Below are 21,674 nucleotides of genomic sequence, written 5' to 3'. Positions count from 1 at the left end.
TGTAGCTATATTATGTGGCAGGGAGTGATAAAATGTGTACCATAGAGCATAACTTTGCAGCATGCTTGTAATACTGATTACCGATGATATCCTTTTGATATGATCATGACACTTTTTCAGCTGAGCATTATAGGAGGTTGAATGAAAATATGCTTCTGAATTGATTCTTTTACATATGTTGTTTTTGTTACCCTTACTACTTATCAGTTTTTTCTTCACTTCATAACCATTTGAAATGGTGAACAATTTTCTATGCCATTTTTAAACAAGTTATTATTGATAATTTTTTTTATTTATGTGTAGCAGTGGTAACCGAGAGGATAGAGTATTCGACCCCTGACCAGATAGTCTAGGGGTTCAAATCCCATGCCCATGGATATCTCTACCTATAATTCAATATGTACTATTTTTTGCATCCAGACTTTATGAGAAACCATTGGTGACATCAGAAAAGGAACTGGCCCCCCTCCATTTAACCTTTAGTATGTGAATTCTTATAAGTATTACAGTTGCATCATATATTATTGTGAACAAATAACCTTCAGGTTTATCAATGTGATAGCACTTATCCTTTGGAGATTTCTTAAGTCCTAATGGACGTAAATCAGTAAATGGAGATTTTAAAAACTCATTAGGTAGTAAAGTGTAGTCTCTATTATTGGTCATTAGTTCTGCTTTCTATTACAGATTAGATTCAGCTTAATATTTTTCTTCATTAGTCTTCCAGTCTGAAGACAAATTATCTTCAGCTCTCTGGTATCAGTTCTCTGCCAAATTCCAATTATATTATGTTCAAGTAGTTCTTCTGACATATACGTATCCCTCATTTTTGGGTCTACTTCCTTGATCCCTTCCTTTCCATACTAAGTGTGATTCATCTTCCCGACGAATTCATTGAGTTGAAAGGTCTATTGTATGCATATTGTTCTTCTTTTCCAAAAAGTACTTCCCATGATCTTCCTATTTTGTGTCTCACCCTTTTTTCTTACATTTAATTTTCATTTGACCTTTTACAGCTGCCTTTAGACTGAGGTTGATAAGACTCTGATTCTCCTCTGTTTTGCTGTTTGAATAATATATGTACTACGTGTGAATGTTTTCATGTTTTGCCTCCTTGTTGATAGACAAATCATCTAGTAGTAGGTTTTCATTGTTTTATACTTGGTTCAAGCTATTCTATATTTAAAATGCAAAGAAATTTTTCCCCTAATGACACATTTTTTGAAAGAATGTGAAATATTCCACTACATCTTCATTTCTCTCTTGAAACACTTGCCTGGCTTTGATTTCTCTGTTCCTCACACAATGATTCAATTTCCATCCTATTGTCCAGTTACAAACAAATAATGGTCACTTAAGAAGTCAGCTCTTGACAGAGATGGAATTGTTTCAGGAATTACAAAGAATATGTGAAATGCATGGCTCTAAATCACTGCTCATTGGCCTTATGTCTTCAATGCTTTTTCTGTTCCCAAATACTGTTTTTGTCAGCAAAATGATCTCTCACAGATAATACTTTTGAATTCAAATGTTGTTTAGAAATAAATTACAAACCAGCCCAGAGGTAACAACAGAAAAGATATTCCCTACTGAACAGGAAAATGATAATATAATAATATATATTATTCCATAATTATTATAATTATATATTATTCTATAATTACTGATTTCTCGCAAGAAGTTAGACATTTTTATATTACTTATCTTCATATGACACGTCAAAAACCAAGATGCCATTGTCTCTGAAGGAGGTAGTCATTTTAAGGATGATAAATTTACATTGAGAGTATGTATACTGTCCTGGGTAATTTGTTCATTTCCAGGGAAAAATAAACAACCAATAAGACCATTGAGTGAAGGTGACAGTTAATAAAGGTTTCATTGAATTAGTTGAGCAATGTTGGTGAGAAATAGAATTCTTCTTGTGATCTTTTCTTTATTTATTTATCTCAGTTTCTGTTCTTTCTGACTTTCAAAGTCAAAGTTTTTTGTATCTGACGTATTGTCTTCAATTCCTGCTCCTGTTCCATGGGTGATTATTATTTTTGCCATTCCAAATGAACATGGTACCAAACCCAAGTCTCCCTTGCATGGCTGGAACTCTATGGTATTCCAATTATTGACCTTTTAAGCTTTCAGCCAATATCAAACTTAAGTGCATGCATGTCTTTAATTATTATAAACAGAATATCTTTAGTTTAACCTCCATGTTTGTTCATTCCCTTCTCCATTTGCGAAATCTTTCCATAGTTGTATACAAGTATTCTATGTCCATCTACCTTAACCAGTAATATACCTAATAATATTAACATACAAGTTAATTATTAGTAAAACCATATCAGGAGAGAGAAGAATTCAGTTTAACTCTGAGAGGATTCTATCTCATATCATGTTAATACTTCCATCCACAATATCCTATTATAATGGCTGCCTTTTAATTGTACGATGGTTATGCTACAGTTTTACCATATAAAATTTCTCATTAGCCATCATTCTTCTTTGTCAAAGAGTGGTAGGTTGTATACTTGAATTTAAGGCTTATGTTCAGTCTTTTATATTTTCCTCCATGATATTGTCTCCAATACGTAGGTGCCTTCTCATTTAATGTTTTCAAATTAAGATTTCAAATTTTCATACCTTTTGTATGTTTTACGCTTAGCAATTGTCCAAAATGTAGATATTATAAAAAAGTGCCGGTGAACTTAACAATATTTTCAGTCACCTATAAATTAATGTAGAAGTCAGGTACTATTCTTGACTTAGAATATTGAACAAGAATTCTACTCTTTAGTTCAGAAGTATTTTTGGTTATCCATAAGGAAAGCTTTGGGTGAAGGAAATAATTTTGCTAATTCATCTAAGAGATCAAGAAAAATAATTAGAGTTTACTTATTTTATTTAACGTTGTCTAACATTGTGGTTTACTTTGAATACATACATTCAGGCGTTCTATTTTATTCGATTCAATGGCAATGCAATGGAGAAAATACTCCATGGCGATTAGCCATTCATGGCATCGACTTGAAATGTTCCAAATGTTGCTGGTCTAAGCTAACAAATGCGAACTTAGGGTCATAAATTATACCTCCAATATCGTTGTTTTCTGCTGAACTTGCAAATGCAATATTTTTTTGCAACGATTCATCAGACCTTTTCAAGGTAGAGAGTAATTGTCAACGAGGGATTACTTCCTCTTTTTTTTTTAACAGAGAAGTGAAGAAAAATTCACATTCTTCTGGATGTTTTATTTCAACAATCTGGTCCTTTCACTCTCTCCGTTAAAAAAACAAAACCGCTGTCTGCCGACTTGACACTGTTATCATTTAGGTGATTCATATGCAGAGATGATACTCTGCATGCCACAGATTTCATCTTTACACTCGGAGATTAGGGTTGGTATAGCGGACGTACTTGAGGAGGGCTTCGTTCTCCTCACAAACGAACGGTTTCCTGTGGTGACAGGCAACATCATGCCAGTTGATGCCATCATTGTAGAAGTTGTTCAGGATGGCAAGACAGTTTTCTGTGGCTCCGCCCTGCTGTTCCTCTCGGTTATCTGGCTGGGGTCGGCTCAGTCTGAAAATGATGAGCAAAAGAAATTTTGAATTTAAATGAATGTATTTGTAACATACATTAGACAGCTCTTGATACATTTCTCTACCTGAACTATAATCATCCCATGACTTAATTTGTTACCTCTATTAACGAGGTATGAATAGGTTTTTCCATTAAACCTTAATGATCTTGCAACCTCATTCTCCTTTCCTAATAAAATTTACTCCAAGATCTATTTTAAAAGTATATTTCAATTTCAAAAATGAATTTGCTATGCCAGAGAATCTAAATATTTTCTGGGCCTTTCTATGTACGATTCATAAGGTTTAGGCTGAACCAAAGCTATAGTACAATGATATACACTGTCGAAACTTAGTTATTACCTCGAACAAACACATTACCATCCAAAGTATGTGTGTTTGTGTTTTTTTTGCCTGACTTTAGAAGGAATAAATGCTTTGACAAAAGGATCAATTAATTTTTTTAAGTGATCAATTCCAAATACACTGAGTGACTTGTTAGTCTTTCAAACTATTCTAATATTATTTCAACGATATCGTCCTAAAAATGTTCGAGACTAGTTCATAATGCTCTCAAAGAGTGATGAAAGATATACCGTTAGCGTCGTTCCTGTCAGAAAACATGTTCTTGGGCAACACATGGGAATTTATCCAGTGACTTCAAAGAGTGGGGCGATCATGTGGAGTCAAAGTTCCTCAAGAAGGAGAAAGGTCAATACTATTTCCTTATTGTATTAATTTCGAAGAGTTTTTTCCTCAGGATTGCGATTAATACCATCCGGAAATAATTTTACATGCGAGTCAGGCGTCAGACTTCGCGTGGTAGTTTAAGATGTGCATAATGACATTCATTGTAGACATAATCCCACAGGGTGTGTGTTTAGATTTCCCAAAAATCATTCTTAGCTAGAAAATTGAAATAAATCGCATTGAATGTCCTGCACTCCTTCGAACTCCAGTAGCCGAGTCCGTTGAATCACCATTTGTAGGAAATGTCGCGTTTCCATTGGACTACCTCCAAGGACTGTTATTCAGCTATCAGCTGCACGCCTTGGATAATTGAAATATGTTTCCGATCACGAGGTGATCTACTCGCCGTTTACTTCATCCTCCCGCATAATGGCGCGGAGGTGATTGTTGCAATAATTCCCCCACGCGTCCGTTAATTAAGTGTGGAGGCGCTGTTATGAAATCGTTCGGTACTTTTTATTTAAATGGTGATTATATTTGGATCTACTTATTTTCGTCGAAAGCTATTAACGGTGATTGGGACAGTTGGGAAGTGGAAATCATATTCTTACCCTCCGCTGCGGCTCCAATCGTTGAAACCTGGGTCCAATTTCTTCAACTCTGCGGTCCAAAACCATCCGTTCACCCTCCTTGGCTGCAGGTCAGGGCGGTCACATCCCTTGAAGTCGCAGACTCGCCCGCTTGTCCAGATGTAACGCTGCTTGCCTTGAATTAAAGCAGTCAGGTTTGTCAGCTAAATGCCTGATCAAAGAGGTCTGATGCTTCCCCTAAAACCCAAAGTGGTCTAAAAGAGGTGCTTTGTGGAGGGCACTTTGAGTGAGTACGCCGTCCGTCGGATGGGACGTTAAGCCGCGGACCCCTTGGCGCCTTTCGTAAAGAGTAGGCTAATGCCGACGCCGGGTTTCTCTCCACCCTTCATCCTTTCCTGTCCTTCCCCTATGGCGCAAATGACCTTAGCTGTCGGTCGCCTCCCCTCAAAACTACTACTACTCGAAATAAGCTTGTCAAAATTCAAAAGAACTTTTTTCAATGAGTGGCCTAAAAATGTTTTACTAATACACTACAGTATGAAAAGCAAAAGAGAGGGTACTCTACAGGACTGTAAATTTTTCCATAAAATAGATATAAGCACTCAAAAATAGCATGCGTACTGTCTCGATGATTTCTCGTTCAATCTGGCCGTATTTGTTTCAGTTAACATAATTTCCCGGTAAATAAATTAGCTTGTACTAAATTTTTCCTATGAGTTGACAAATTTTCTCGTGAATCACCATTTTTTATCTCGTAAATTACATTACTTGCCATTTTAGAAAAAATGAATTCATATCTAATATCATAAAATTAATTTTGAATCAAACTGACTAAAATCTCTTTTTAGTACCGCTCGCATCCGCGGAGATATTTGCACTGTTTTCGCAAGATTCTTCAATTCCATGTATATATATATATATATATATATATATATATATATATATATATATATATATATATATATATATATATATATATATATACATGGAATTGAAGAATCTTGCGAAAACTTTCAGAAAGGTGATTTTTGTTTACATTTGTTTCAAGCGGCCGCTAAGCGGCTTCACCAGTATGCAAGCCAAATAAAATTCAACTTGACGCGATTGCATGTTCAAGAACTGTCTTATGTCAAATCTCTTCCGTGATCATGATTATTATGTATTACGGGAGGTGAGACACGATAATAGACCAACGGAACAATGTTACATCTCGTTACGCAATAAAAAGTCACTACATCAAAACAGTCTGAGCGACGACAACATGAGATGAATTATTAAAGTTAAACCTGTTAAATATTTAATGATTATTTGAGCAAATTAATTATGGAAAAAACATTCAGTTTTAGTTAATGCGCAGTTGGTTTCCGGCGAACGCTCTTCCAGCCCTACTTTAATATCAGAATCGGACTAATTTCAGATAATTCTTAGTTCCTTCTCCATGTGTTCCGTCAAGACATTGATTTGATTAGCCCGTTTTTTGAACAGTTCAGACGAATTAGTCCAAGGGATTCCTCACCTTCCAATATCCTGGTCTTAACGTAATCATTCTCGGCCCTGGATTCCGGAGACACGAGGTCCATGCACCTCATTCTGCACCAGTTCCTTCCGCCGAGCCAATCTTCCTCGAGGCCAGCCGTGGAAGGATCTTTCCACGAGAAGAAATATCCTTTGCCACCGAAAGTTTCATGGATTTTTCCTGTAAATTGAATGAAAGGTGCCATTAATACATATAAGCTCCATCGAGTGTCGCATAAAAATCATGCGATTCCATTTTTGCAACTAATTAAACACTCAGAAGCGTCTGACAATCGAATATCTTCAATGAAATTCCCGAGTAATTATTTGAATGCATAGCCATGCGCGGAGAACAAAACGGTAAGCTACATTTGTGATCAATATTTAACATTAATTATTTTATTGAAGCCTATGTATTTTTTAGAATATTTTCTTTGGAACTTAAAACACCCTCGGAAATTCGGGAAACGCCGAAATGGAAACTTTAGTTGATACACATACAAATGCAAGACATTTCGCGGGAGAAAAAATCATACAGTCTTCAGCAGCAGCAGCTCTCAATCAGTCTTCAGCAGCATTCAATCAACTTCGAAAAACAATAAATCCCAATCTGGGCGAGTTGTTTACTCCACCGTTAAAGCATCCGCACCTGAGGACACTCGGAGAGTTTTAAAATGTTTTCACCAATGATTATCCCGTTTATTATCCTTGGAAAGTAATTGAGCTCGATCGAAAATATTAATATTCAAGATATATTTCCGGGAAATAAAGAGTGCTGAAACTATGCGAATTCGAAGAAGCGGTTATCGTTTTTAAAAATGAAAATTTATATGCTAATAATAACTTTTGTGTCCTGCGACACGGAGGAATTTATGACGACACCACATTATATTCTTAAATTTGACAACTGAAATAAAACTAGAGAGATGGACAGCGTCATCGACAGATTCAAGCATTCGTCGGCCCTCTAAAGATACGTAGTTATAATAAAATCGAATACAAGACTCCGAATATGTTAACTTAAAGATCAAAGTTAAACGATTTAGTCTAACACACCAATTATTTCATGATGCATATGGATATGCATGCACGGATGTAGTTGTATATTAGCATATACAGGCATTCAAATGAAGCCATTCAAATGCATCCTTGAATTAACATTTCTATATATATGTACAGCTGGTTCTCTAATACTTTCTCTCTAACATGCCCGTGCAGTGGCTTGCGGGTATTTGTGGACATGTAGATGTTAAATTCTATCCCCACCTTGTAGCTTCCCTTCTTCTCCCGCCTAAAAATACCACTGTAGTCCATCAAGGGGGCTGTTTGATGACGAATCGAAATTGTCGAACCTCGAAAATGACGAAATCTCAACATCACGGCCAACCAAAATTCTTGAATTTCACGTGCGACAAATGAGGTATTGTCAACACCTTGCCGATAGAACCTCGACATTTGTCGAGAAACAATTCCGGATGCCTTTACTGAATAACGCCGCTGAACTCACTGTGACAGATGGGAGTTAAATCGATAAACAGAATCGAGTTAAAACGATGATCAAATCGCATCACGTAACATTCTGCGGGACAAGGATATCCCTTCCCCCCCTGGTATTTTGTCCTCCGAAGCCCTATAGATACACACCAACCTGGACACGCCTTGAGAAGGTTTCCTCAACCTACTCGATCACCTGTGGTCATCCATATAATTGCGTAACGTTTTCATTCCCAAGAGCAATAACAGAGCTCTAGAAATTTACCATAAATGATCAACAGATAATTTTGAGGAGAAAAATTGAGAATGAAGATACTTGGCATTAGAATTTTTTTTACCACACACCTAGAAAGAGTATGACCAATTAAAAAAAAATTAAGCTTAAATAAGCCGTTTCGTAAAAAACAATGATTGGTGACCTCGAGAAAGAACGTCACCATTTGCGAGCCGCAGTCTTCAGATTAATTCACCACGGGAAGATAACACATATGTGGCATTCATTCTCAAACATTTAAGAAAAAAACGCTCAGAGCCATTCTGCATTTACTTTACAATGGCGACACAAGAGCTCGCTTAACGAGGACATTTTACTATTTTACTTATTTATGACATTCTACACAACCTACTTTTTCAACTTATTTTATGAATAATTGACGAGAGGAACCATCCGTAATAAAACCACATAACGCTTTGATATTGCTCATCTTTGCATCCTGATGAATGAGCAGTTGATTGGTTACCAATCATTCTTACCGCAATCAATGCAAATGTGTGAGTTAAACCTCTCAGTGTACGAGAATATGAATATTTAAATTACGAAAGATAAAAACAGCTCCAATACCTGACAAATATATTCTATGAAAAGTGGGAGAAGAAGGAAATCGGGTGAAATTTATGAAAAAAAACAAGATGGGATGATACTTTGGGACACGTGACACAATTACCCACTCGCAGAATGGGAAAATTAATAGGAAGAACTAGAAGGAAAGAATCTTAAGGAGGTACATGAAACAGATTGTCGAAGTGTGATAAATATGTCAAAGTAAATAAATATGAAGACATGAAGTAAATAACCGATATGAGAATTGAGTGAAGTTGAAGCTTATCGTCAATTTTTAATGATCAATGTTGTAAGTAATTATTTTGTGCGAGCAGCACATATCAGTCGGGGTCGCTTACAGTAAGGTTCGAAAAAGCCAAGGTTCGACAATGACGAAATGCCGACGTCATTGCCCGAATTCCGCGCGAAAGAATTGAAGATGTATCAAGTTGTTGACGTCACGACCTTGGTATTGTCGGGAAACGAAAATACCAAGGCTCTTAAATGAATGGAATCGCGGAATTACAACATTCCTCATTAATTGTGAATCACCGTAGGACTATGGGGTGCTCTCTCGATCGAGAGATTGACATTGACATCGAGAGTTTGACATTGCCCTCGGGAATTTACAAACTCATTTTCAACCCGAACGCCGTAGTGTGTTCTCCTAGACATCATTGCGACCGGGGAAAAATCCCGAAAATTCTTAATCAAACGCGATATGTACTCACGCTGGGCGCAGAGAGCTGGAACTGGAGGCTCCAGGATCCGTCCGTTGACGAACTGGCCGTGCGCGGACGCGGAGAGCGCCACGACCAAAAACACTAGCGCGGGCAGCATTCTGGAATCCTGCGAAAGAGCGAGAAAAAGAGGAGGAAGGGTGGAAATTAATATCGGTTCCGGGAGAGCAAGACACAGCAAGTAAAGCACCCGAAGAGAGCCCGCGTATCTTTTCCCACTCACCCACCTATCTAAACTTCCACCTCTAACTTGTGAGCAGAGGAACATAGCCTTATATACACTTCTTAAAAGGAAGATTTCCCATTTCCTCCTCCGCTAGTGGTCACTGCTATTTCCGTAACCACCTCGGTGCTGGACACGGAGAAAGTTTAAAACATCTGGGAATTTTCCAAAATATCTCACCCAGGATATCCTTCTGTTTACGAAGAGCACGGAGAGACCTCCCAAGGCCCTTGGGCGAACTTGTCTCGGAAGACGTCCGAGACATAATGACAATTCGTCAAAGGCGAGAGCTTTCCTTCTCCTTTTTCTCCGTTCGCTGCCCAAATGGTAAATAACGTGGAACACTGAAAAAAAAATTCACCAGTCCGGGTGATCCGATATATATATCCGAGTGATCCGTTAAGAACTGGTATCTCCACTGGTGTCGAAGTTGAAACCTCGGAAATGTGACAATTATCTCGACTGCTTCTATTGAGATTGAGTCAACTTGCTAACATTCGAGTGCCATTGGAACTCAACACGCTCTGATTGCGACCCCCTGCTCGGTTTATTGAAGAATGGAGGAAATAAGCTTGACAGAGATAAGCAGAAGTCCTCAACATGGTGGGCGAAGAGAGGTAGTAGACTGGGGAAATTTTGAAAAAGGCAGAGATAGTGGATGTAGGAAATATTGAAAGATAGTGGAACGATGAATGTCGTCTTAAAAGGGAGGGCGTTTGAGGCAAGGGGGGTAGATGAAGGAAGAGAGTAAGCTTGTTGAACAGCATGAAGGCAGGAAGAAGTTACGAAGAAATGAAGAAGAAGGAACCATACCATAATGTAAGGTAAACAAAAGGAAATTGTCGAGATAAAAGTCATTAGAGCTGTCCAAAACCTACCATTAATTGGTAGAATAAATTGCTTGAATGAATTACTCGTTGTATTATTCTACTTCCTTACCATCTTCATTGCAAATAACGTACATACCGAGTGCTGTTGAGGCATGACTCCGTTACCGTTTAAATAGCGATAATTGCTACTTTTGAAGACAGCGTTGCGCGGGACCAAATACCTTTTCTTTCTTCTTATTCCATGGTTTCTATAGCCTTATGCGTTTTCTGACCTCTTTGAAGATTTTCAGCCAATCATCCCTGTCCATAGAGGTTGACCTCGTCTTCTTTGTACATAGCATTTCTACAAAACCAAAAATAAACGTATTAAAGAAATTTAAGCGAATAAACAAGCCGTAACTATGGCTATTAGTTGGCACAACAAACAAAAACTACATGAAGACGAGTCTCCCAACTCGTGATAAAGTTTATTTCACTCTTTGACTGTTGTGCCATAAAATAAAGAAATCAAAATGTGTCTGAAAATGAAACTCACCTTCCCGCAGGTGTTTTTCTTGTGGCCAAATAAAACAACGAGTGAGGAAGTGTGTTTGGCCCCCCTAGAGCTCCTCCAAAAATACATGAACCATTAATAAAATAACGCGGAAAATTAATCAGAGCTCTATTTTTTCCTTTCCCTCAAAGAAATTAAGACCTGATATTTTTTCTGAAGCCCCTCAAAATGCAAACCTTTGCTGTGGAAACTAGTCTTGTTCTTTCTGTATATTTTTACTAACACTCCCTTTCCTCTGGGATTAATTATACGTATTCAAACTACAATACACTTATTGCGGCGAGAATTGTGTTATATATATATATATAAACACAGAACAACGCAAAAAAAGAAAATAAACTAACCCGGTTGTCTTTGCCGACTAGTGCTAACTTCATATATATTATTATTCACTCACAAAAGTGTTATATATATATATATATATATATATATATATATATATATATATATATATATATATATATTATTTAGTAATCTACTGCTTAAGGTAGGTTTTGGATGGACACACCTACCAAATAAATAGATTGTTTCTCCCAAAAAAACACAATCTAGCATCCTACTCCGCCACAAGTCCCTCTTCATCTCAGTGTACTTCCTTCCTCCTTTCATCCCTTCCAAAATCCCTATCCTAATCCTTCCCTTACCTCGTTTGCCAAACATTCTCTCCTCTTTTACATTCTTCAGCATTCTACTGCTGATCAATACGCTCTTCATCCATTTTTCCTGCCTCCCAGGATTTATCCCAGCAAACCCCTCTCCTCGCCCACCATACCAAGTACTTCCTCATTTGTTTTCCTTTCGGTCCATTTCACCTTATCCATACCCACATGTCAAAAGCATCCAATCTACATCTATCCTCCTGCTTCAGTGACCATGTATCCGCGCCGTAAATCACTACGCTCCATGTCAAAGTTTTTACGAGTCTTTTCTTAACATCCTTACTCAACGTCCCTGTCATCAACTCCCTCCTCCTTGTGAAAGCCTCTTTGTCTACCGCAATTCTTCTCCTTACGTTCCTGCCACTTTGACCGTTTTGGCCCAAAACACTTCCGAGATACGTAAACTGTTCAACCTGCTCACGCAAAACTGTGAAGCGTTCCACATTTTTTTTAATTGCAGAAAATAGGTATAGATTGGAGGGATAGGTGGTTAATCCGCAACCTGTATATGTCTCATACAGCTCAGATGCGAGTAGGGAACAGAGAGTCCGGATGGTCAGTGTAAGGAAGAGGTGTAAGGCAGGGTTTTCCATTATCACCGGTCCTGTTCAACGTAAACGTGGAGGAAGTGATTAAATAGGAAGTGGAGGAACTGCAGGTAGCAATGAAAGTCGGCGGGAAATTTGTAAAACCAGGTCCGCTGATAACCAAACTTTAGTTTGTCAGTCAGCCAAGGGGTTGCAGACATAGCTGAGTGAATTGGAAATTCAGTACGACAGGTATGGGATGAGAATCAATATTAATAAAACAAAGACTATGTGGTTTACCAGAAAGATAAATGCCAAGGTTAACATTAAAATATGAGGTTAAAAACTAGAGTGTGTGTGTATATATATATATATATATATATATATATATATATATATATATATATATATATATAGAGAGAGAGAGAGAGAGAGAGAGAGTTCTTCTTTCTCTTCCTTGAGGAAGGAGGCTTTTACTACCGAAAATTCGAAAAATAGTGAATTTCTTTTCTTTTTTGTGTTGATGTGTTTTTGTCTTTGTTCGTTAGTGCTAATTTCAAATAAATATATATAAATAAATAAATATATATATATATATGTATATATGTATATATGTATATATGTATATATATATATATATATTATAACATATATATATTTTCTATACACGTATAGCACAGGTAGTTAATGTAAAAGAGGACATATTAGTAGTGGTAAATTACTTTAATACCTTTTAATTGGGTGATAATGCCAATCCTTCTGCTCAGCATGGTACTTAACTGCTATCCATTTTTACTTTCCGTAATTGGATACAAAAACGAAGTCAGGTCGAAATAACTATTGCATTAAGATAGAGATAGTTTTATCACTTTCTTCACGGCTCTGGACAAAGTCAGTGTAGATAATTCTCTTTATCATCTTTCACCACTGTTGCGGCGTTGTGATTCGCGCAGTTGAGTAATTGTACTCATTTCACATGAAATGGAATCAATTATATGAATTAGGGTGGAGAAGGTCGAAAATATTCTCGCCACAATAATCTGAGTTGACAAGAGCGATTCCCTTTCACAAACCGGTAATCCCAACGGAAACAGATTAAACGTGGCGACATGGGGGAGGGAGGAAATGGCGAAATGTTGGCCTCGCCTGGAAATAAAACGACATTTGTTTCATTAATACGATGGATATATACTAATGAAATAAATAAGTGACTTCCGTACTGCGACCCGCGCAACTGGTCGCAGTCGACTTTGAGGTTGAAAAAATCGATTGTAAAATACAAAAATATTAAAATTGGGGTTAAGGTGCAAGTATACCGTAATGTTGAGGGAATAGTTTAAGGAATATATATCCATGAAAAGTAATGCCATTTATTTATCACGTTGAAATAAACCCTTTACGATTTAAGGTATTATTATTTAATATAGCCAGTCTAACGCACCCGAGTGATTGAGTGAATCAGTGAAAACGTGCGTACATCCGTTTTATAATTTTGTGTTAATTTGTGTTATTGACGGGTCTCTTGCATAGGAGAAATCCTTGTAAACCCCAAGCGAGTGAGTGTGATTCACAAAGGTCTAACACACCCGAGTGGTTGAGTGACTGCGAACGTGAACTTGGGTATTTTTTTCTTTTTTTTTCTTTTCATTTCAATTTGTTTTTCATTCCTGTGTGAGTACAACGGGTCCCTGACATAGGAGATACCCTTGCAAACCCAAAGTGTGTGTGTGTGTGGATGCGATTCACGAGAGTGACTGTTATTCCTTAACACACCCTAGTGTTGGAGTGGTTGTAAGTTTGTTTCCTTATTCATTTACTTTGCATTTGTGAGTGATTGAGGTGAGCGAGGGTCACTGTTTCACTAACACACCCAAGTGACCTAGGGTGTGTTTCCTATATTTCCCTTACTTGTAACTTTGTTTTTACCTAACCCCCTTAAACAAACCTAGTGCCAATCAAGTTTACGGTCTCGGCTATTTCATTTTACATTAAATTGGTTGTAAACACAATAAAAGTAGGGAAGATCACGAAAAAAGACGAACAGACAAGTAAAAAGGACAAATTTTGAAGAATATATTAATCAGAGAAGCTACACGTATTTCGGGGTGATGGCATTTTAACTGAATAGAGAGAAGTATGGAGGGCTCCAGTGAAACAATCTTAGGACTGAAATACTGATAATCATGGTACATAGGATAGTTTTAGATATTATTTTTTGTATTCAGTGAATGAGTCACGCCACACTCCTAAAAAACGCTCTAGATCGGCTTAGAAGTCAAACAGTCAATTTGCGTCACAAAATCAATATTTTATACATATGTGTATTTTGGAGAATGGCAGTATAGTGATGGAAGGAATGTTTAAAATGGATTCTGCTGGAAGGAGGAACTGTGGAGAGGGAAACGACCAAATGGGAATAGAGAGGATAGGGTGTATGGCAGGGGGCAGTTACTCCGGGAGGAGTATGGAATATGTCGGAGGAGTGTAAGACTGAAGACGAAGATTATAGACGATATTGTGAGTTGGGAAGAAAATTTCTTCACGATAGTTTCCGGTTCCTAAATTATCTCGCCGAAAGCCTTCGTACTCTGTGTAAAAGCGGTGATATTTGGGAGACATTGTGAACATGTACGACGGACTGACTAGGTCAAGGCATCCACCCCACTCCAACCCGACTGAAATTGACGTCGAAAGTCATCGGTTCTCGGCGATATATGTGGGGTCAGATTTTCGGGGTTGGAGGGTGGGGCAACTTGCCTCATCTTGCCCTTCCGGCCCTACTCCACTGATACTTATTCCGATTGATGAGAGATTTGACATTACTCTTATTTACGAGACTCTCAATCTCGATTTGACTGGAGCAATATCCAATTGAAACGAATGAGGAGATGCACTGAGTCTTTATGCATCCAGAACGAAAGTTTAAATTTTACAGATGAGATGAGTTTAGCAGTTATCCTCGATTTTTTCCCAGAAAAGAACAAAGGAAAATCCGTGCCACAACCAAGTCCACATATTCCACGAAAAGTAAAACTCGTCAACAGACGTTGAACTTAAGGTGTGATCGGAATTTGTTGACGCAGGCGTTGCGTAGGAAACGCGTAGCAGTTCGAAATTCTTCCAGCCGAGAACCGTTGAAATCAGTTGAGTCCCAATAATGTATGGTAAACTAGATTCGACCGACAGGGAAAGTTCGCTTCAGGACTATACTAACTTTTCAGACAAAATACTTTTGCGCAATATTTTTAAACTCGGAATCATCCTTTTGCTTGGTGCCACGCGCGCATATAGCATGGGGAAAGAAATATTTCATCGGATGCAAACTCGGAAAACGAAGTCTTACTTTTCCTTTTACAAATTTTGCTCAAGGGCCTTCACCTTAATTTCGAAGCTTTCCCGCTGAACATTCACCCCCGAGGTTTTGCCGTGTCACTCGAATATTAGCCAGAGAATCTGATATATTTCATAAGTGCGGCGTTTCGTGGATGGCCGATGATTCAGTTGGTACATTTGGGCTTAAAATCTTTGAAAAATATGCCCAAAACATTATATATGATTTCGTTGACGTAACACGGTAGTGCCGAACGGACAGCACAAAAAATATAAGATTATAATATATATAATAAGATATAAATATATATATATATAATTATATATATATATAATTATATATATATATTATATATATTTGTGCGTCGCCGAAGAGCGTTCCATTTCGAAAATATATATATATATATATATATATATATATATATATATATATATATATATATATATATATATATATATGTATATATATATACACATTCAAACACGAAATCCCGCCAAACGGCGAATAAATACTCATATATACAGAAACAGATATAAGGAAAAGGGATAGGAACACATATAAAGGACGAACACAATAGAGGTGGGGAAGGCGGAATCGAACGGATCACAAGAGTAAAAATATTTCCTCAACCGGGACTCGAACACCGGATCTTTCCACTTGCCGGGCGGATGCTCTTAACCACTTGAGCTATCGAGGATAGTCAATTTACCCTGAGATCCGTGGGTCTAATAAGACTTATTAGACCCACGGATCTCAGGGTAAATTGACTATCCTCGATAGCTCAAGTGGTTAAGAGCATCCGCCCGGCAAGTGGAAAGATCCGGTGTTCGAGTCCCGGTTGAGGAAATATTTTTACTCTTGTGATCCGTTCGATTCCGCCTTCCCCACCTCTATTGTGTTCGTCCTTTATATGTGTTCCTATCCCTTTTCCTTATATCTGTTTCTGTATATATGAGTATGTATATATATATGTATATATATATATATATATACATATAATAATATATATATATATATAATATGTATATATATATATACATATATATATATATATCTCACATGTTTGTAGAGCGCGCACACAAACAAATAGCAAGATCAGGCAAAAAGTGTATCTAAGTACAGCTCTTAAGTTTCAAAATCATATATTCATTTTTCAACATGGTCACCGTTAAGGCTAACACATTTCTCCCAACGTGTAACGAATTATTCCGTTCCGTCACTGAAAAACTCTTCCTACTTTTCTCGAATCCAGGACTTGACAACTACCTTCATATCATCGTCCGAGGTGTAATAATAACCCTTGAGGTGTCTCTTGAGTTAAGGAAAAAATAAAAGTTTTAAGGCGCAAGATCGGGGGAATAAGGAGGGTGTGGAATCGGTTCAAATTTCAGGTTTCGCAGAGCCTCTCTAGTTGCGCGCGAGGCGTGTGGACGAGCGTTGTCATGTTGCAAAATTATTGACGCCAGGCTGCTTTGAACACGACAAACTCGACGTCGGAGGTATTTTAGAGTTTGTATATAATGACAAAAATTCATCGTTGCCCCTCGCTCCAGACAATCGGTCATATAAACTCGGTGAGCATCCTAAAACACAGTCAAAAGAAGTTTTTTGGAGATGGTTGTCTTTTGAACTTTTTCGCCTGAGGAGAAGATTTACAGTAGACCTATCAACAGCAACATAAACAGCCTTTAAATGACGACGAATCTCAGTAGGGATCATTTTTTCAGTAGTTAAAAATTCGATAGCAGCACGCTGTTTTAACTCGCGTTGATATAGCACTTGAACACTCTTCTTCCAGAAACCAGCTTCTCGAAATACACCGGATGAATGAAACGGCCTCAAACCTGCTCATGCATGTTGAAGGGGAATGTTACTTCCACATGCCTACGGGAGTGCTTCTTAAGCTTTAGAGGTCATACTTGTTGGTTTATATATTTCTATATATTCTACCAAGTTAAAAGATCTATGGCGTGTTCTTGTGACTCATTTAAGTGCATAGAAAGTAATATTTTGAATATGTAAACTTGCAGTTATTATTTAATCTTTGATACAGAGAATTGGGAAACAATAATGAGCATATAGCAGAAAATAGGAATAAATTGGTGAGATAGGAGACTAATCAGCTACCTGTAAATGCCTCAGACTGCCCGGGTGCGAGTGGGGGACGGAAAGTCCGGATGGCCAGTGTTCGGAAGAGGTGTAAGGGAAGGTTGCCCATTATCACCGGTGCTGTTCAACGTATATGTGGAGGAGATGGTTAAAGAGGCATGGGAAGAATTGGATGTAGGAATGAAAATCGGAGGGGAATTCGTAAAACCAGTTAGGTTTGCTGACGACCAAGCTTTAGTTTGTCAGTCAGCCAAGGGGTTGCAAGCATTGGTAAGTGAATTGGAAATTCGGTGCGACAGATATTTATTTTTTATTTTAATTTTTGCTTTAATCCGAAAACATCACTTTAGCCTTTACATCGGACTTTTCACTACGATGTAACAATTAACACAATTGCATACACCCAAACCCGAGGTGGAGGAAAGCCCACCTGGGCTGGAATCGAACCTGCGACTTCTGGATTGGCAGGCGAGGGCGTTACCCCGCCGCCACTGAGGTCAGCAATATCAGATGAAAATTAATTTAAATAAAACAAAGGTTATGCGTTTTCCATAAAGAGTAAGGCTAAGATTAACATTAAAATAGGAGGCCAAAAACTAGAGCAGGTGGAACAGTTTATGAACCGCGGAAGTGCTTTCGGCCCTCTCAGAGGCCTTCTTCAAGAGAGACTGACTCTGTCTGAGACTGAGTCAGTCTCTCTTGAAGAAGGCCTCTGAGAGGGCCGAAAGCTCGAACAATTTACCGTGTGAGTGTCCTTTTAAATGTTGACATTCTATTGTATTTGTGTTATATTGTGTCAGCCCATTATATATATATATATATATATATATATATATTATATTATATATATATAAATAATATATATATTATTTATATATATATATTTTATATATATATATATATATATATATATATATAAATAATATATATATTATTTATATATATATATATATAAACACAGATGTAGATTTTTAGAATATAGAGACACAAAGAAGAGACGACGACAAAGAGAAGACGACAGCCGTGCTGTCGAAACGTAAAATAACAAATTGTGAGTGTCCTTTCTTTGTGTCTCTATATTCTAAAAATCTACATCTGTGTTTTTATATATTTGTGTGTCGCCGAAGAGCGTTCCATTTCGAAGATATTTTATATATATATATATATATATATATATATATATATATATATATATAATATACTACCTTGATCAAAAAGTTCCCGGAATAACCACCGTGTGGCGCTCCCATCGTTCCGATTTGAGTTCTGTTTTTTTGTTAAATTGGTACATCTGTTGTTGATATTCCCTTTAAATCTTAGTGTCATAACTTGACATTTGCAAAAGTTACGTAGCCAAGAGTACATCTATCTCTGTGTGTGTTGGCGATTTTTTACAATTGCAGAAATGGATTTAAATTTGCAACAACGAACTTGTATTAAATTTTGCGTAAAAAACGGATTTAGTGGCGCACGGACGTTGGAAATGTTGGAAAAGTGTTTCGGCAACGATTCTCTAAAAAAAACGGTCGTTTACCAGTGGCACGAGCGGTTCAGAAGTGGTCGTGAGTCAATCGAAGATGATGAACGCAGTGGCAGACCATCGACATCGAAAGTCGGTGAAAAAATTGATAAAGTAAAAGAAATGTTGGTCAATAACCGCAAATTAACCATCAGAGAAATAGCGGAGGACTTGAACATTGCCTATGGATCCGCCCAAGACATTGTGGTTAATGATTTGGGTTTCCGTCGTGTAGCAGCCAAAAGACCTCAATTTCATGCAAAAAAGAGACCGTGTTGACGTCGCAAAAGACATGATTTGCGAGGCTGAATCCGATCCCACATTCATCAAAAGGATCATTACTGGAGACGAGACGTGGGTTTATGAGTACGACACGCAATCCAGACATCAGGCAAGTGAATGGCGTTCACCAAATGAGCCGAGACCAAAAAAACCACGTCGTTTTCAGTCAAAAAAGAAGGCAATGCTGACGGTTTTCATGGATTACAACGGTGTAGTGCATCATGAATTTTTGCCAGAAGGCCAGACAGTAAACAAAGAGTATTATTTGGGCGTTATGAGACGTTTGCGTGAAGCAATTCGCCAAAAGAGACCAGAAATGTGGGCAGAAAACTCGTGGATTTTGCACCATGATAACGCACCGTCGCACAGTGCTATCATTATTCGTAATTTTTTGACGAAAAATGCAACAAATACCATCCAACAGCCACCGAATTCACCTGATTTGGCTCCCTGTGACTTCTTTCTGTTCAATCGAGTTAAAAAACCATTACGGGGAACGCGTTTTAGCAGCTGAGAGGAAGTAATGGAAAAATCGCAGGAAGCACTGATGGACATACCAAAAACCGAATATAAAAAATGTTTCGAGGATTGGATCAAGCGCTAGCATAAGTGTGTTGCAGTCGATGGGGATTACTTTGAAGGGGACAATGTAGATTTAGATGAATAAACTTGTATTTTTAATTTTCTGAATAAATTCCGGGAAATTTTTGATCAAGGTAGTATATATATAAACCATGAACACAGTAATCAACCCGAAGGTCCGTTTGGTGGGTAATGGTAGAGTTCACCCAGTATTAAGCCCGACGGCGTGTGAAATTCACACATCAGGGTAGGGGGGCCAGTTCCTTTCCCTGTGCCGGTTTTGGTTTCCCAGGAAGATCTGGTACCCGTAAAATCACTTTAGCTTGGGTGGAGCTGCAGGTACCCAAGAGGGTTTTCCCGGGAATCGAACCCGAGCCCTCTGGTCAGTAGTCCAATGCTCTACCCCTGGACTACCGCGACCCACATATATACAAATCCACACAAGGGGATTTTGTAAACTTTTTTTAATTATTACTAAAAATAATCGTAATAGAAGCTTAATTTTTATTTGAAATGCTTAATTTTTTTATATAGTCCCAGTCTAGAGTTATACATTTCCCTCAGCATTTCTCGACCTTTCGAATACAGTCAATGTAGAACTGAGCAGATTTTGCAGAAAACAATTGTTCCACCTCTTGAATTACGTCAATTATGTCGTCAAATCTTTGACCCCGCATAATATTTTTGAGATCTGAGAATGAGAAAAAATTGATTTGAACTAAATAAGGAGAAAAGAGCTGATTAGGCAAAATTTGAAAGCCGCATCGCTTTGATTCCTCAACCGCACGTCGAGATGAGTGATTGGGTGCATTGTCGGAAAGAAGATGGATGCCATTAGTGATCATACCGCGGCGTTTCTTTTTTATAACATCTCGTTTGCATATTTTGCTCAGCGGAGCGTTACATAATTTGCTCACCGGAGTGGATTAATTGGCACCAGTGATGGTCTGGCCCATCTCCAGATAGTCTGTTAAGATGACTCCTCCACAGTCTCAAAAAACTGTATGAATTCCCTAATCTTCTCTGAAGGATTCTGCACCAAAGCTTTCTTGGGAGGAGGTGAGTCGCTGTGCTACCACTCCTTGCTTTTTCTATTTGGCCTCTGGATTGTATTGATAGATCCAAGATTCATCCATTGCTTCCAGGCGACCAAATAATCCTCTTCGTCTTGCTCCAAAAGATTTATCAGGAGCTTATGTGGATTTGAATCATGATTAAATAATTTGAAGTGTCGCAAATTCAAGAGGATAAAACAGGGAAGATGGTTGAGGGAATGCAATGTAGAACCATTGACTAAAATGAACAGAAGGAGTACCAGGAGTCGGTAGAAAAAAGGTTTACGAGGACAGAGAGATAGGTACAGTAGAAAATAATGGGAATTTATGAAAAAGGATATTAAAAGCCGCAAATTAAGCTACGGGAACAGTAAATAGCAAAAAGGACAAGCGAACCATGGAGTACAGGCATGCCGACCAGGAAGAAAGAAAAGAGATGTGAAATGGGAAACGTACAGAATCAGGTAGAAGAAGGTACAAAGATTAATCCTTAGGCTTCCCCGACGTCTATCTGATGAATCTATGCTGCCTCCGGGAATTGCCGTCGCGTAGGTTAGTTGATGGACAACTCACCTACGCG

The 21,674-nt window shown here is 37.9% G+C and overlaps 1 protein-coding gene across 2 annotated transcripts; it reads right to left on the bottom strand.

The window, feature by feature from the left end:
• Positions 1-2,912: 2,912 nt before the first annotated feature.
• Positions 2,913-9,754, bottom strand: LOC139700803 (collectin-43-like). 2 transcript variants are annotated; one of them, XM_071599224.1, is made up of 5 exons: positions 9,652-9,754; positions 9,416-9,533; positions 6,372-6,551; positions 4,877-5,030; positions 2,913-3,576 (listed from the first exon to the last, which is right to left on the bottom strand). In XM_071599224.1, exons 2-5 carry the CDS (start codon positions 9,522-9,524, stop codon positions 3,375-3,377), a joined length of 645 nt encoding a protein of 214 aa, XP_071455325.1. In that variant the 5' UTR covers positions 9,525-9,533; positions 9,652-9,754; the 3' UTR covers positions 2,913-3,374. The 2 variants fall into 2 exon arrangements, with proteins under 2 accessions (XP_071455325.1, XP_071455326.1); XM_071599225.1 differs by lacking the exons at positions 9,416-9,533; positions 9,652-9,754 and adding an exon at positions 7,427-7,449.
• Positions 9,755-21,674: the final 11,920 nt, after the last annotated feature.

The sequence above is a fragment of the Hetaerina americana genome, unplaced genomic scaffold, assembly GCF_022747635.1.
Source record: "Hetaerina americana unplaced genomic scaffold, ioHetAmer1.1.p SCAF_11, whole genome shotgun sequence".
NCBI classification, from domain to species: domain Eukaryota; kingdom Metazoa; phylum Arthropoda; class Insecta; order Odonata; family Calopterygidae; genus Hetaerina; species Hetaerina americana.
This window is presented reverse-complemented; position numbering and strand designations above follow the sequence as displayed.

Excerpts from the sequence above, each read along its gene's own strand:
- LOC139700803 (XM_071599224.1), bottom strand. The coding sequence starts at position 9,524 with ATGCTGCCCGCGCTAGTGTTTTTGGTCGTGGCGCTCTCCGCGTCCGCG. Across the intron at positions 5,031-6,371 it reads TAAGACCAGGATATTGGAAG|GCAAGCAGCGTTACATCTGG; the intron begins GTGAGGAATCCC and ends CTTTAATTCAAG. Across the intron at positions 3,577-4,876 it reads GATTGGAGCCGCAGCGGAGG|ACTGAGCCGACCCCAGCCAG; the intron begins GTAAGAATATGA and ends CATCATTTTCAG.